The 12,352-nt window shown below is 40.1% G+C and overlaps 1 protein-coding gene across 1 annotated transcript; it reads right to left on the bottom strand.

Moving 5' to 3' along the window:
* Nucleotides 1-1,402: 1,402 nt before the first annotated feature.
* LOC133980297 (myosin heavy chain, fast skeletal muscle-like) lies at nucleotides 1,403-12,352 on the bottom strand. The gene is made up of 39 exons (XM_062418978.1): nucleotides 12,146-12,352; nucleotides 11,818-11,961; nucleotides 11,571-11,727; nucleotides 11,432-11,459; nucleotides 11,199-11,352; nucleotides 11,066-11,158; nucleotides 10,922-10,985; nucleotides 10,700-10,798; nucleotides 10,505-10,608; nucleotides 10,272-10,410; nucleotides 10,041-10,159; nucleotides 9,791-9,940; nucleotides 9,541-9,711; nucleotides 9,153-9,456; nucleotides 8,647-8,720; nucleotides 8,475-8,562; nucleotides 8,274-8,391; nucleotides 8,045-8,168; nucleotides 7,812-7,948; nucleotides 7,441-7,700; nucleotides 7,041-7,279; nucleotides 6,748-6,924; nucleotides 6,482-6,627; nucleotides 6,305-6,395; nucleotides 5,814-6,203; nucleotides 5,543-5,669; nucleotides 5,342-5,460; nucleotides 4,356-4,552; nucleotides 4,060-4,243; nucleotides 3,805-3,970; nucleotides 3,504-3,628; nucleotides 3,108-3,416; nucleotides 2,824-3,027; nucleotides 2,595-2,720; nucleotides 2,335-2,505; nucleotides 2,118-2,222; nucleotides 1,931-2,026; nucleotides 1,665-1,796; nucleotides 1,403-1,528 (listed from the first exon to the last, which is right to left on the bottom strand). The coding sequence occupies exons 1-39, from the start codon at nucleotides 12,350-12,352 to the stop codon at nucleotides 1,511-1,513; spliced, it is 5,856 nt and encodes a 1,951-aa protein (XP_062274962.1). The 3' UTR covers nucleotides 1,403-1,510.

Consider the following 12,352-nt stretch of genomic DNA (forward strand, 5'->3'; position numbering starts at 1 on the left):
GTCAGTCAGAAGCTGGGGGACGTCAACTACAGACCGACCGGACTGGACACTGGTATGGATGCTGGATTCTTTCATGTTGTGAATCTGCAACCTTTCAACACTTGGGACTCACCTTCTTCCAGCAGGCGCACTATTCCTGTAACTGCAGAGCAAAGCGTCTCTGAAGCCTTGGACAATGATATGCCCACCACCCGGGGGACGAAAGCCACACTGACATTGCTGCGGCTGACATGTTCCATGACACGCCTGCAGGATTCGGTTGAGAACATTATCTCCTTTCAGTATGATAATGTAATTCAGGTTTCTGTATGAAACAGTTTGAAACTAAAGTGATTTTACACTGTATTTATCAACCTGATATGCTAGATGGAAGATGTTTTATTTGTTTTCATTATACACTCTGTCCGCTGGTATGTATATCAGTGGGCTGAACATCATGTCTTTTCCTGGGTATAACTGCTAAAATAAAGAAACAAAAAAAAAAAGAAAATAAAAACTTACTTTGGGTTCCTTAGGGACAAAAATGTCCCCATTAAAACTACATTTTTTTGATCCCCCTTCCAAAATATGAGGTTTTTTCCCCACCAGATAACATCATTTAGCTGTGGGAATGGATGTCAGAGTGTGGTGTGTATGTGTGTATTGAAATATAAACGTGTGTGTGTTTGAGAGTGTGCACGTAAATGTGTGGATCATTTATATTGTCTTGCAGGTCTGCATTTACAGCATTATGTCTAAATCTGTGTCTCTCTCACACACACAAACACACACTCACACGCACACACACCTTCACTAACAGACATTGCTACAAATGTACACATGCAAGACAATACAAATTTAAACTTTAATAAACTCCATTTGTACCTGCATGTACACACATTTACATATACACACTCTCACACACACATTTATTTTTCAATACACGCAGACAAACCACACTCCCACACCCATACCAACACATCCAGGTCATTTTGGACGCAACCACATTTTTCACTGGTCCGCTGTGTTTCATAATACAGGACGAGCAGGACTGTGTAACACTGTATTCATTGTATTCTCCCAGCAAAAATACAGCAAACTACAATTTTTGAACCCCTGGCTCGAAAATGACAGCACAGAACACAGGAATGCATGAAGCATCATATTTTGGCAGGGAGGTCAAAAATGTAGTTTTAATGGGGACATTTTTGTCCTTAAGAGCCTTAAAGGAATAGTTATGTATATATAGTGTAGCATAGAACTATTATAAGTGATTGTTTGAAATGAAAAATGAAAAAATGAATACATTAAAAAGAATATCCTTGGAGAATTTGATGCCATATGCAAAAACAAAGCCCAAATGATCAAGATAATTAAAAAATGAAAAGCCAGAAACTAGAGAGTAAATAATACAGAGTAAATATTGTTACATTTTGAGGAAAAATGTTTATTGAATAAACACACAAGAAGACAATTAAACAGCTAGTTCATATTTTATGAACTTTGTCCAAAGGCTCCAAAAGGATGTCTCTTATTCAGCATGTTCAGCCTAGAAAGAAAACAAGAAAGAAGATTCAGTATCTATTCTTAAAATAAAAAGTAAATGTGTAGTAAAAGTGGCTAAATACCCCATTAAACTAAGGTGCCCACATAATAATCTTTGTAAAATATTATCACATGGTTACCTTTCCGTGATCACGGCCTTTGGCTCTCAGCTTGTTGACCTGGGATTCAGCGATGTCGGCACGCTCCTGAGCTTCCTCCATCTCATGCTGGACCTTCCTGTACCTGGACAAGTGAGTATTGGCCTGCTCCTCCTGCAAAGGGTTTTGAAGTTGAAGTATGTTGTATTTTTTTTATTTTACATCATATTAGTATGTTTTCTTTCTTTGTAATTTTTGATTTGTGCGACATTCCTGAAAAAAAAAAAATGACAACAAATTTGACTTACAGCCTCCTCAGCCTGTCTCTTGTAAGCCTTCACTTTGAGCTGAAGCTTATCCACCAGATCCTGAAGTCTGTGCACATTCTTCTTGTCCTCCTCAGTCTATACAAAAGAAGCAATGTTACTTCACTATATAGAGAGAACATTTCAAAACCAAGAAATCATGATAGTTTTTAGTTAAATCCAAACTTACCTGGTAGGTCAGCTCCTTCACTCTCCTCTCATATTTGCGGACTCCCTTAACAGCATCAACTCCACGCCTCTGCTCGGCTTCAACCTCAGTTTCCAGTTCACGAACCTGTAATGTGACGATGCATAGTATATCAAAACCTTGTAAAGGCATTTTTGCAGTGAGAAAAGTGAATTAATAGTGTGATTGACACCATGAAGCAGATGTATTAAGAGCATACCCTTGACTCCAGTTTCTGGAGCTGCTTCTTGCCACCCTTCATGGCCAGGTTCTCAGCCTCATCCAGACGGTGCGTGAGGTCCTTGACTGTGACCTCCAGGTTCTTCTTCATCCTCTCTAGGTGAGCACTGGTGTCTTGCTCCTTCTTTAGCTCCTCAGCCATCATGGCAGCCTGAAATGATGGGCATCATGCATAAACAAGTGTTTTGTGAAGTGAAGTTGAATTTTTATAAAAAAAAGAAGACTCATATACAAACTCACATCAGTGATAGCCTTTTTGGCTTTGTCCTCAGCATTTCTTGATTCCTGAATTGCATCGTCCACTTCACCCTGAACCTGTACAAGGTCAGATTCCATCTTCTTCTTGGTGTTCAACAGGCTGGTGTTCTGAAAATTAAAAAAGTCACTTTTAATTTGATGTTATGTATACAAAAGCTGGTATGTATACTATATATATAAGGCATTTTCTTGTTAATTATTGAATATAAACCTGAGAGTGAAGCAGTCCAACACGCTCACTGGCATCAACCAACTCCTGCTCAGCCACTTTGCGTCCCCTCTCTGTCTGCTCAAGAGCGGCTCTGAGCTCCTCAATCTCAGCAATCATCAGTCCATTTCTACGCTCCACCATGGCAACCTGCTCCTTCATGTCTTCCTGTCCTCTGACAGCATCGTCAAGGTGCAGTTGGGCATCCTGATAACACGTGCAAGGATAAAGACTTAACTTTCTTTGCTCTGTAAGATTTGTTTATTCATCGATCAGACAAAGCTCACCTTGAGCTGTCCCTGGACATTCCTCAGTTGTTTCTGGGACTCAGCAGCCTGCCTATTAGCGTGACTCAGCTGAATCTCCATCTCATTCAGATCTCCCTCCATCTTCTTCTTGACTCTCAGGGCATCATTCCTGCTCCTGACCTCAGAATCGAGAGTGCTCTGCATGGAGTCAATCACCCTCTGGCTGTTCCTCTTGATCTGTTCCATCTCCTCATCCTTTTCTGCCAGCTTCCTGTCTACTTCACCTTTGATCTGGTTAAGTTCAAGCTGAACGCGGAGAATCTTGGCTTCCTCATGCTCCAGTGTACCCTTAAAGAAAAAAGTTGAACATACACTTAAAGGTTATTTTCTCAAAACAAGTGGTCTTTTTGTATTGTAAATTATATTTTTTTTTACCTCTGCTTCCTCCAGTGCTGACTGAATTTCAGTTTTCTCAGTCTCCACGGTCTTCTTGGATTTCTCCAGCTCATGGATGCTCTTTCCAGTCTCACCAATCTGTTCAGTCAGGTCTGAGATCTCCTCTGTAGCATATTAAAAGCCAAAATCCAGTGCAATTAGGTATCTACATTATATGTAGAAACCACATTTTTTCCACCACAAACTTTCATGACCTACAGCTACAGAAGTCAAGGAAGAAGCTGTATAATCACTACAATGATGAATTAATATGACTTTAAATATTGTTTGATTGACTTACGCTGCAGGTTCTTGTTCTCTCTCTTCATGGTCTCCAGATGATCCAGAGCCTCCTCATAAGAGTTCTTCATCTTGAACAGTTCAGTGCTGAGAGAGCGAGCCTCCTTCTGGGCTCCTTCCAGCTCTGCCTGGCCCTCCTCGTATTTCTGTTTCCATTCTGCAAGGACCTAGAATTATATTAGATTAATAACAATGATTAATTACCGAGATCATTTTGTGTTTCATTCAAACCGGTGTGGTTTTGATTTCCTGTTACCTTATCAAAGTTCCTCTGCTTCTTGTCAAGGTTGGCAGCCAGAGAATTAGCTCTCTCTACATCAATCATGAGGTCCTCCACCTCACCCTGTAACCTCTGCTTGGTCTTCTCCAGAGAGGCGCACTTTGAGTTCACGGCCTCAATGGACTCCTCAGCATCCTGCAGACGCTGGGCAAGCTTTTTCCTGTAGTGAAGAATTTGTTTACACTTAATTGCATGTTGATAGTAAAATATGTGGAATGTTTTCTGGAAAAGCAAGCAATTGAATTGAAGACTAATTTAATAAAATGACTTACTTGGATTCTTCCAGCTCCTCAGTGCGCTGGATAGCATCAGTCTCATATTTGGTTCTCCACTGAGCCACTTCACTGTTTGCCTTGGACATTCCTCGTTGCAGCTCAGCTTTAGCCTCTTGCTCCTCCTCAAACTGCTCTCTGAGCAGATCACAGTCATGGCGGGCTGATTGAACACCATGGGCCAGGGCATTCTTGGCCTGACAAGATGTATCACAGAAATATGTATTGAAGTAACATAGACATGGGTTCTTTAAGATAAAACAACTGTTTACAATACCAAGGATAAAAGTATTTTGGTGAATGTTCTTCATAATGTTTACGGTCATGATCATTTTATTTATGTCATTGTGTATTTCACTAAAAGTATGGACTTTCTGACAATATTTTTTTCTCTACCTACAACTATCATTCAACCCCTTTAACTGTCCTATGTCTGACTCTGCAATATCTAACATTTTAACAGAGCATTTCCTCAGTCGGCCAAAAAGAAATAAAGTTGAAAAAAAGGGTGCATTAATATTATGAGGCAAGTTTTAGGTAAAATAAATAAATAAATTAACTTCAATTTACTCTATATTGTGGTTGAATATAATTTCTATTATATGGGTCAATGACTTGACTCTACTTTTTTTGTGTCCCTGTGGTTAAGTCCAATTTAACGTGGTTAAAGTTTCTGCTTATAATCCATTTTGAGAGAATATAGAGAGAGGATTATGGCAAAAATGTCCCAGTGGTGTAACCATCAAAACTTGAACCAAAAAATTACACTTGCTTTAAAAATGCTAAAAAAACAACAACAACTGCACATCAACTAGTTTGGCATAATCTTACATTATCACCCTTTCATATTAAGTAAACGTTAATGGAATACAATTGTTCTAAATATTTAATATATTTGGGGAATCGTGTCAAGTCAAGTGGACCACATGAAGTGTCTCGAGGTGTAACCACCATTTAAGAAGCTAGCAGCTAGACTTGCTTTATACCTTCACTTCCTCCTCAACGTGTCTCTTCAACTCCTCAATCTGCTGAGTGTAAGCCTGTTTGCCTCTGGTCAGCTGGGAAACAAGAGCATCTTTCTCCTCAAGCTGGCGAGAAAACTCACCTGAATGACAAAATGTTAATGAGTCATTTATCAATATGATCATGTGTTTTTTTATTACTAGTTTTTATCACAGGTGACTCACCATTCTCTGTCTGCAGTCTTGCCCTCTGTGCATTAATGTCATTCAGCTGGCGCACATTCTCATCATTTTTGGCCTTAAGCTCACTCAGCTGGTCCTCAACAGTTCTGCACATTTTTTCCAAGTTACCCTATGAAAACAAAACATTTAGAATTATTAACATGAACAAAGCAAGTGTTTTGAATTTGTCTAAGTTGGAGACTACTTCATAATTATCCTATATAATCCATATTTATAACCATAATGACAGCCAATATTTCAGTTATAAACTTACTTTGGATTTAGCTACAGCCTCCATGTTGCTGGAGAGATCATCAATCTCCATCTTGTACTCGCTCTTCTCCTTCTCCAGCTTCTGCTTGACGCGCTGGAGGTTATCGATCTGCTCTCCCAGCTCTGCGACGCTGTCGGCCTGCTTCTTGCGGAGAGCCGCTGCGGTGGCTTCGTGCTGGAGGGTTGATTCTTCAAGGTCACGGCGCAGCTTCTGGAACTCGGCCTCACGCTTCTTGTTCATCTCAATCTGAGCGGCTGTTGCTCCACCGGCTTCCTCAAGCCTCTCGCTGATCTCCTCAAGTTCCCTGGAGAGGTCAGCCCTCTGCTTCTCCACCTTTGCCCGAGCAGCCCGTTCAGCCTCGATTTCTTCTTCCAGCTCCTCAACACGTGCCTAGGTTGGATGATCCCAATATAAAGAAGGCTTGTTAACTGAACACACTGTGAGCAGTGGTTTTTCAGTCACAGAGTATAACATTCATGTCAAATACTAACCTGGAGCTCCTTGATCTTCTTCTGAAGCTGAGCACCAAGAGACTGTTCATCCTCAATCTTGCTGAGCAACTGGCTGGTCTCAAACTCCTTCCTGGAATAGGAAAAAAGGTATTGCTGTTGTATTGCATTATGGCAATTAATCAATGTAAGGATTAAACATAAAAACAGAAAACGTACTTCTTGATTTTCTCGTCAGATTGCTGTTTGTCATTCTCCAGATCCATTATGGATTCCTGGGCCAGTTTCAAATCTCCCTCAAGCTTCCTCTTGGCTCTCTCAAGGTCCATACGGAGCTTCTTCTCTTGCTCCAGTGATCCCTCAAGCTTTTGAGATAATATTATAACGTTCACATTAAATAATGTTTTGAATTTTTATCATGGAATGTCGATTCTCACAAACAAATGAACAATACAGATATGTTATCAAAAACAATGTTTCCTCACATCGTCCACTTGTTGTTCCAGCTTAGTCTTGGCCTTGGTCAGAGTGTTGACTTTGTCTTCCTCTGCCTGGAGATCATCCAGTGTTTGTTGGTGAGCCTCTTGGAGGGCTTTCTTCTCCTTGGTCAACTTGGCAAGAGACTCATCTTGAGATGCCATCTCCTCTGTCAGGTTTTTCACCTGAAAATGTCAGGAAAGGTGCATTATTTCCATCACTTTATACCCATGTTTGAAAGCTAACATCAAATACATTGCCTTTTTAAAAAAAATGAATACAGGATTAAAATGATTCCAACCTTGTTTTCTGTGGCATGTTTCTCCTTCTCCACTTTAGCCAAGGTGAGCTCCAAGTCATCAATATCTTTCTTCAGCTCAGAGCATTCATCCTCCAGCTTCCTCTTCTTGCCAGTCAGCTCAGCATTGATTTCCTCTTCATCTTCCAGTCTCTCAGTTGTCTCTTTGAGTTTGGCCTCAAGTTGGATCTTGCTCTTAATCAGGCCTTCACACCTTTCATCAGCATCTGAGAGGTTCTCAACTTCCTACAGTATATTTTAACATACAGTAAATTAATGGACAATGTATTCTCTACATGTACATACATAGTTTAAGGGTTAATAAAAATGTGAAAATGTTAACTACAATATTCAATTAATGGAGTGTGGATATGACAGAGTCGCTCTTGCTTTTGTATCCTACTTACCGCAGCCACTTGCAATTGCAGGTCATTCTTTTCCTGCAGCAGAGAAACCATCTTCTCCTCCAGCTCCTTCTTCTTGGCTAGAGCAGCAGCCAGGTCTGTCTGCATCTTCCCATAGTTCTCCTTCATCGCAGACAGCTCCTTCTCAGTCTCAGCACTCTTCAGAAGAGGCTTGATCTTGAAGTACAGATTCATCCATGGCCAGTTTTTCACATTCATGAATGAGCGGATATTGTACTGAACGGAGAAGATAGCTTCCCTGGAAAATGAATACGAATAAAGTGTAACTTTTCTGTAAAGTTATTTCATTACAAACAAAAAAACAGCTGTTATGAATAGAACAGTTCAGTGTACTGTATGACAATCCTACCTCCTCTCCATCATCTTTACAAACTCTTTCCTCATGACATATCCTCTGGCGAGAGCTTGAGTCATGGTCACCAGATTAGCCAGTTTTTCATCTCTCATCTCCTCCAGAGCACCCAGCAGACCAGCTTTGAAGAACACCTGTGTGGTTGTTTGAAAGGACTCAGTAATCAGCATTCACTGATACAAAGGGATGTATGTACAAACCATATCTTGACATTGTTCATAGAGATTAACCTTTGTGTGTCCAAACATGTATTGAGTGTGATCCACGTCAATAGAGCCTAGCAGCTTCTCACTAGCTTTCTTGTTGTCAATGAACTGTCCCTCAGGGATGACGCTGGCATTCAATACTTTGTATCTACAAGAAAATATTGTATTGTTACTTACAGTGACCCCACATCTTGGCGGGCTGTTTGTAACTCAACTGAAATCAACTTGATTTGCTTATATTAAATGATATCACCTTTGCTTGAAGTCACCATAGAGGATTCTGCTGGGGAAGCCCTTTCTGCAGATTCTGATGCCTTCCAGCACACCGTTACACCTCAGCTGATGGATGACCAAGAAGTTCTCCATAAGTCCTGAAAGTTCCAAAATCATATTCAAAATGTTTGTTTTCATCAATGCGTCACATTCAGTGTGCAAGATTAGGCCAGCTTCTTACCTGGGGTCTTTGATTCATTAGGAATGAGGCAACGGACAAAATGAGGGTGAGTGCTCCTCAAGTTGGTCATCAGCTTGCCCAAGTTCTCCTGTGGATCAGCAACATAAGAAAAATGGTCAACAGTATTTCAAAATTATGGTTTTAATAGTTTAAAGTATGAAACAATACATACCCTGAAAAGAGCAGACACAGTCTGGAAGGAACCACCCTTCTTCTTTCCAGCCTTTTTGCCACCACCAGAAGGCTCTGTTTTCACAAACATTAAATTCAATTAATGGCACTGAATAAGTAACTTTTATAGGATCTTTTTTAAGTTTTCTCTGTGTCAATTAATTGTGCGTGATTATACGTGCATGTGCGTGATTATACATGCATGTATATATTAATACAGAATAGTCAGCAGCTATATTCAAGGCCTGAACCAAGTGTAACAGACACATGGTTTCTTACTCCTCACTACAAACATAGTGAATGTCGTATAACATCATGAATTGCGACTGATTAGGCTGCTAATAGCTAATGTAAATCTTGTCATTGTTGATCACTTTCTTGTACAGGCAGTAATAAAAAATAGTTTTTAAAATTGTGGTTAAAAAAATGTAACGTGTTTTTGATAGAACATATCAGCTGTACTGTTACTCAGAGTTCCTGATCACTCTACTCAATCTTATTTCTCACCTTCTGCACCATGTTTTGCATACAGGAAGCACAGAAGTTTGTTGGAGGCCTTCTGGTAGAGCTGGATAACTGAGTCATTCAGGGGGTCCTTGTTCTTGTCCAACCAGCCTTGGATATTGTAGTCAACTGTACCAGCATAGTGAATCAGGGAGAAGTGAGCCTCAGGCACACCCTTTTTAGGCTTTGGCTTCTCAAAGGCCTTGGTCTTGCCAAGATGCTGATCATGCAACTTGTTCTTGAAAGAAGTGTCAGAGGCCTTGGGGAACATGCACTCCTCTTCAAGGATGGAGAAGATGCCCATTGGCTGAGAAAAAAAAGTCACATCAAAGGTTTAACAGTGGAAGCAAACATGATTTAAAAAATCACTTTGACTTGATTGACTACTGACCTTCTCAATAAGCTCAATGCAGGCAGCCAAGTCCATACCAAAGTCAATGAACTCCCAGACAATGCCTTCTTTCTTGTACTCCTCTTGCTCCAGGACAAACATGTGGTGGTTGAAGAACTGTTGCAGTTTCTCATTGGTGAAGTTGATGCAGAGTTGCTCCAGGCTGTTGAACTGTAATTATGGTGACATAATGAGTCATAGAAAAACATTGTTGACATGATGCAACTCAAATATTCTTCAGATCACTCACATCAAAGATCTCAAATCCCGCAATATCCAACACTCCAATGAAGTACTGTCTTGGCTGCTTTGTGTCCAGCATCTCATTGATACGGATGACCATCCACAAGAACATTTTCTCATAGATAGACTTGCACAGAGCACTGACAGCATTGTTGACCTAGAAATAAAGATTTTAGAATGATCACAATCATATTTTCTGGTTAAAATGGAAATATTGCCATTTTATTTGATCAAATATTGAACTTTCTTTATCTTACCTGTGGAACAGTCTGACCTTTGGTTACCATCTCATTTCCGACCTTGACTCTTGGGTAGCACAGAGCTTTCAACATATCCGCTGAGTTCAGGCCCAGGAGGTAGGCGATTTTATCAGCCACTGATGGAAAAATAAAAACTGTTAGCCATCTGTGAACTGGGATATGTTTACAAATATATGTTACATATTAATCAATGGTAGATTTTCTATAAGATATCATTATCCGAGTTACCCTCATTGCCATCGGGTTCAGCCTGCTCCTCACGCTGCTTCTGCTTGAATTTCATGTTGCCATGATGCATCACAGCACCAGTCAGCTTGTAGATGCCCTGCTTCTCCTCACCAGTGAAGCCCAAAATGTCAATAGCAGTCTACATTGTAAATGAAAAAGAGTTATTGCTACTTGAAAAAACTTCCCGGTTGCATTAAGCATGCAAAATATACTTAACTAAAATGTTTTCTTACATCTGTTGCAATGAACTCCTCCACATCATCAATGCTCTTAACAGTGATTTCACCCTGACTGACCATTGGGTAGTCATAGGGGTTAGTGGTGATCAGAAGAGCCTCTATAGGAGCACAGTTAAAAATACACATCATTGCTTGGTCTTGTCTCTGGCATTATTTAAGTTTCAGTGTCAAATTTACAAAGTAACATACCCAGGAGCTGAGGTTGGTGACCAGTCATCAGCTGATAGAAGATGTGATAGCTCCTTTCAGCAGACAACTGGAAGGTTACACGGGACTTCTCCAGCAGATCTAAGAAAAAGAAATTTAACCAGAGACTGTGTGATCACTCTATTACAGTTTAAAACTGTTACTTTATCAAAAATATATGACACTCCAGATTTAATCTTGATTCACATCATGGTTGAAACTTACAAGTTTCAATATCAGCTGAAGCCAGCTTCCCAGAAGAGCCAAAGTGGATTCTGATGAATTTACCCTAGGGAGCCAGATCATTCATAACATCAGCTTTTGTAATTAAGCAACAATGTGTCTTGACATGTTCCCTGGATTACTTACAAAACGAGAGGAGTTGTCATTCCTCACAGTCTTGGCATTACCATAGGACTCCAGCAGAGGGTTGGCTGCAACAATTTGGTCCTCAAGGGAGCCCTGCAAGAGAGGATATGAGTTACATGGGCTAAACATTCACATTAACTTTCCTCTGACAAACAATTTTAAACAACCAATTGACCTGCATCTTTCCAGGAACTGGCTCAGCCTTCTTGGCTCCAATAGCTGCAATTGTTGCAAAGTACTGGATGACACGTTTGGTGTTGACAGTCTTTCCTGCACCGGATTCTCCACTGGGGTATAAGAGACACATGTCAAGATCTGCTTTATTATCATTATATGATTTAGCATTACAGTTTCTGTTATACTTACGTGATCAAGATAGACTGGTTTTCACGATCTGAAATACAAACATAGACATTTCACATGAATTTCTTTTTTGTAATTTCCTCAATAAGTTTATGTGTAAGCTTAATTCTACATGATTTAACACTGCTAACTTTAATTTTACCTGTGTGCATGAACTGATAGGCATTATCAGAGATGGAGAAGATGTGAGGTGGTGCCTCAATCCTCTTCTTGCCTCTGTATCCTCCGACAACTATAGCATCATAGACAGGAAGCCACTTGTAGGGATTCACAACAACACAAAACAGCCCAGAATAGGTCTGTAATAGCACAAATAGAAAATAAACACAGTATTAACATTTAGATTCCCAGATATAAATACTCATTGCATTATTTAAGTGGAAACTTACGTAGATCATCCAGGATGAAAAACGCTCTTTGAGGTTATACAACACAGTAGGCTCGTTGAGGTGGGTCATCATGACCATGTCCTCAATTTTATCATACTTTGGAGGGTTCCTGGGAAAGATTTCATCTTCTTTTACAGTAAGTTCCTGGAAAAAGAGAAACAGTAAAAGTGGTTTTCCTAAGATTCATTTCTCAAATTTAGAGTTCATCAGATGGATGTCCTTGTTAACCACTGTGTTAGTATGAACTCATAGTTTCAAACAAATGTTAATATGAAATAAATGACAAAATTCCAACATAGAAAAGTGTCTTCATTGGAAATACACCTACCTGTTTATCATCCTCAGTCTCAATTGTGACTTTGCCACCCTCTCTCTTCACAAGTGTACCCTTGAGATACATTTCTGTCTTATGCACCACAAAGAAGGAAGTTTTGGCATCAAAAAAAGCGGCTTGAGCCTCAATCCTTTCCCTCTCTGGCTTCCGGAGGTAGATGGCCGCCGGGCCGTAGCACTCCATCTCCGCGTCTGTGCTCAT

This window comes from Scomber scombrus, chromosome 5 (genome assembly GCF_963691925.1).
Source record: "Scomber scombrus chromosome 5, fScoSco1.1, whole genome shotgun sequence".
NCBI lineage: Eukaryota > Metazoa > Chordata > Actinopteri > Scombriformes > Scombridae > Scomber > Scomber scombrus.

What these genes read in the sequence shown, in the direction of transcription:
- LOC133980297 (XM_062418978.1), bottom strand. Translation starts at nt 12,352, where the DNA reads ATGAGCACAGACGCGGAGATGGAGTGCTACGGCCCGGCGGCCATCTAC. An exon ending in TAATGAATCAAAGACCCCAG is followed by an intron (nt 8,392 to 8,474) that starts GTAAGAAGCTGG and finishes TGGAACTTTCAG; the next exon opens with GACTTATGGAGAACTTCTTG. An exon ending in TGAAGGAGCTGACCTACCAG is followed by an intron (nt 2,027 to 2,117) that starts GTAAGTTTGGAT and finishes TCTTTTGTATAG; the next exon opens with ACTGAGGAGGACAAGAAGAA.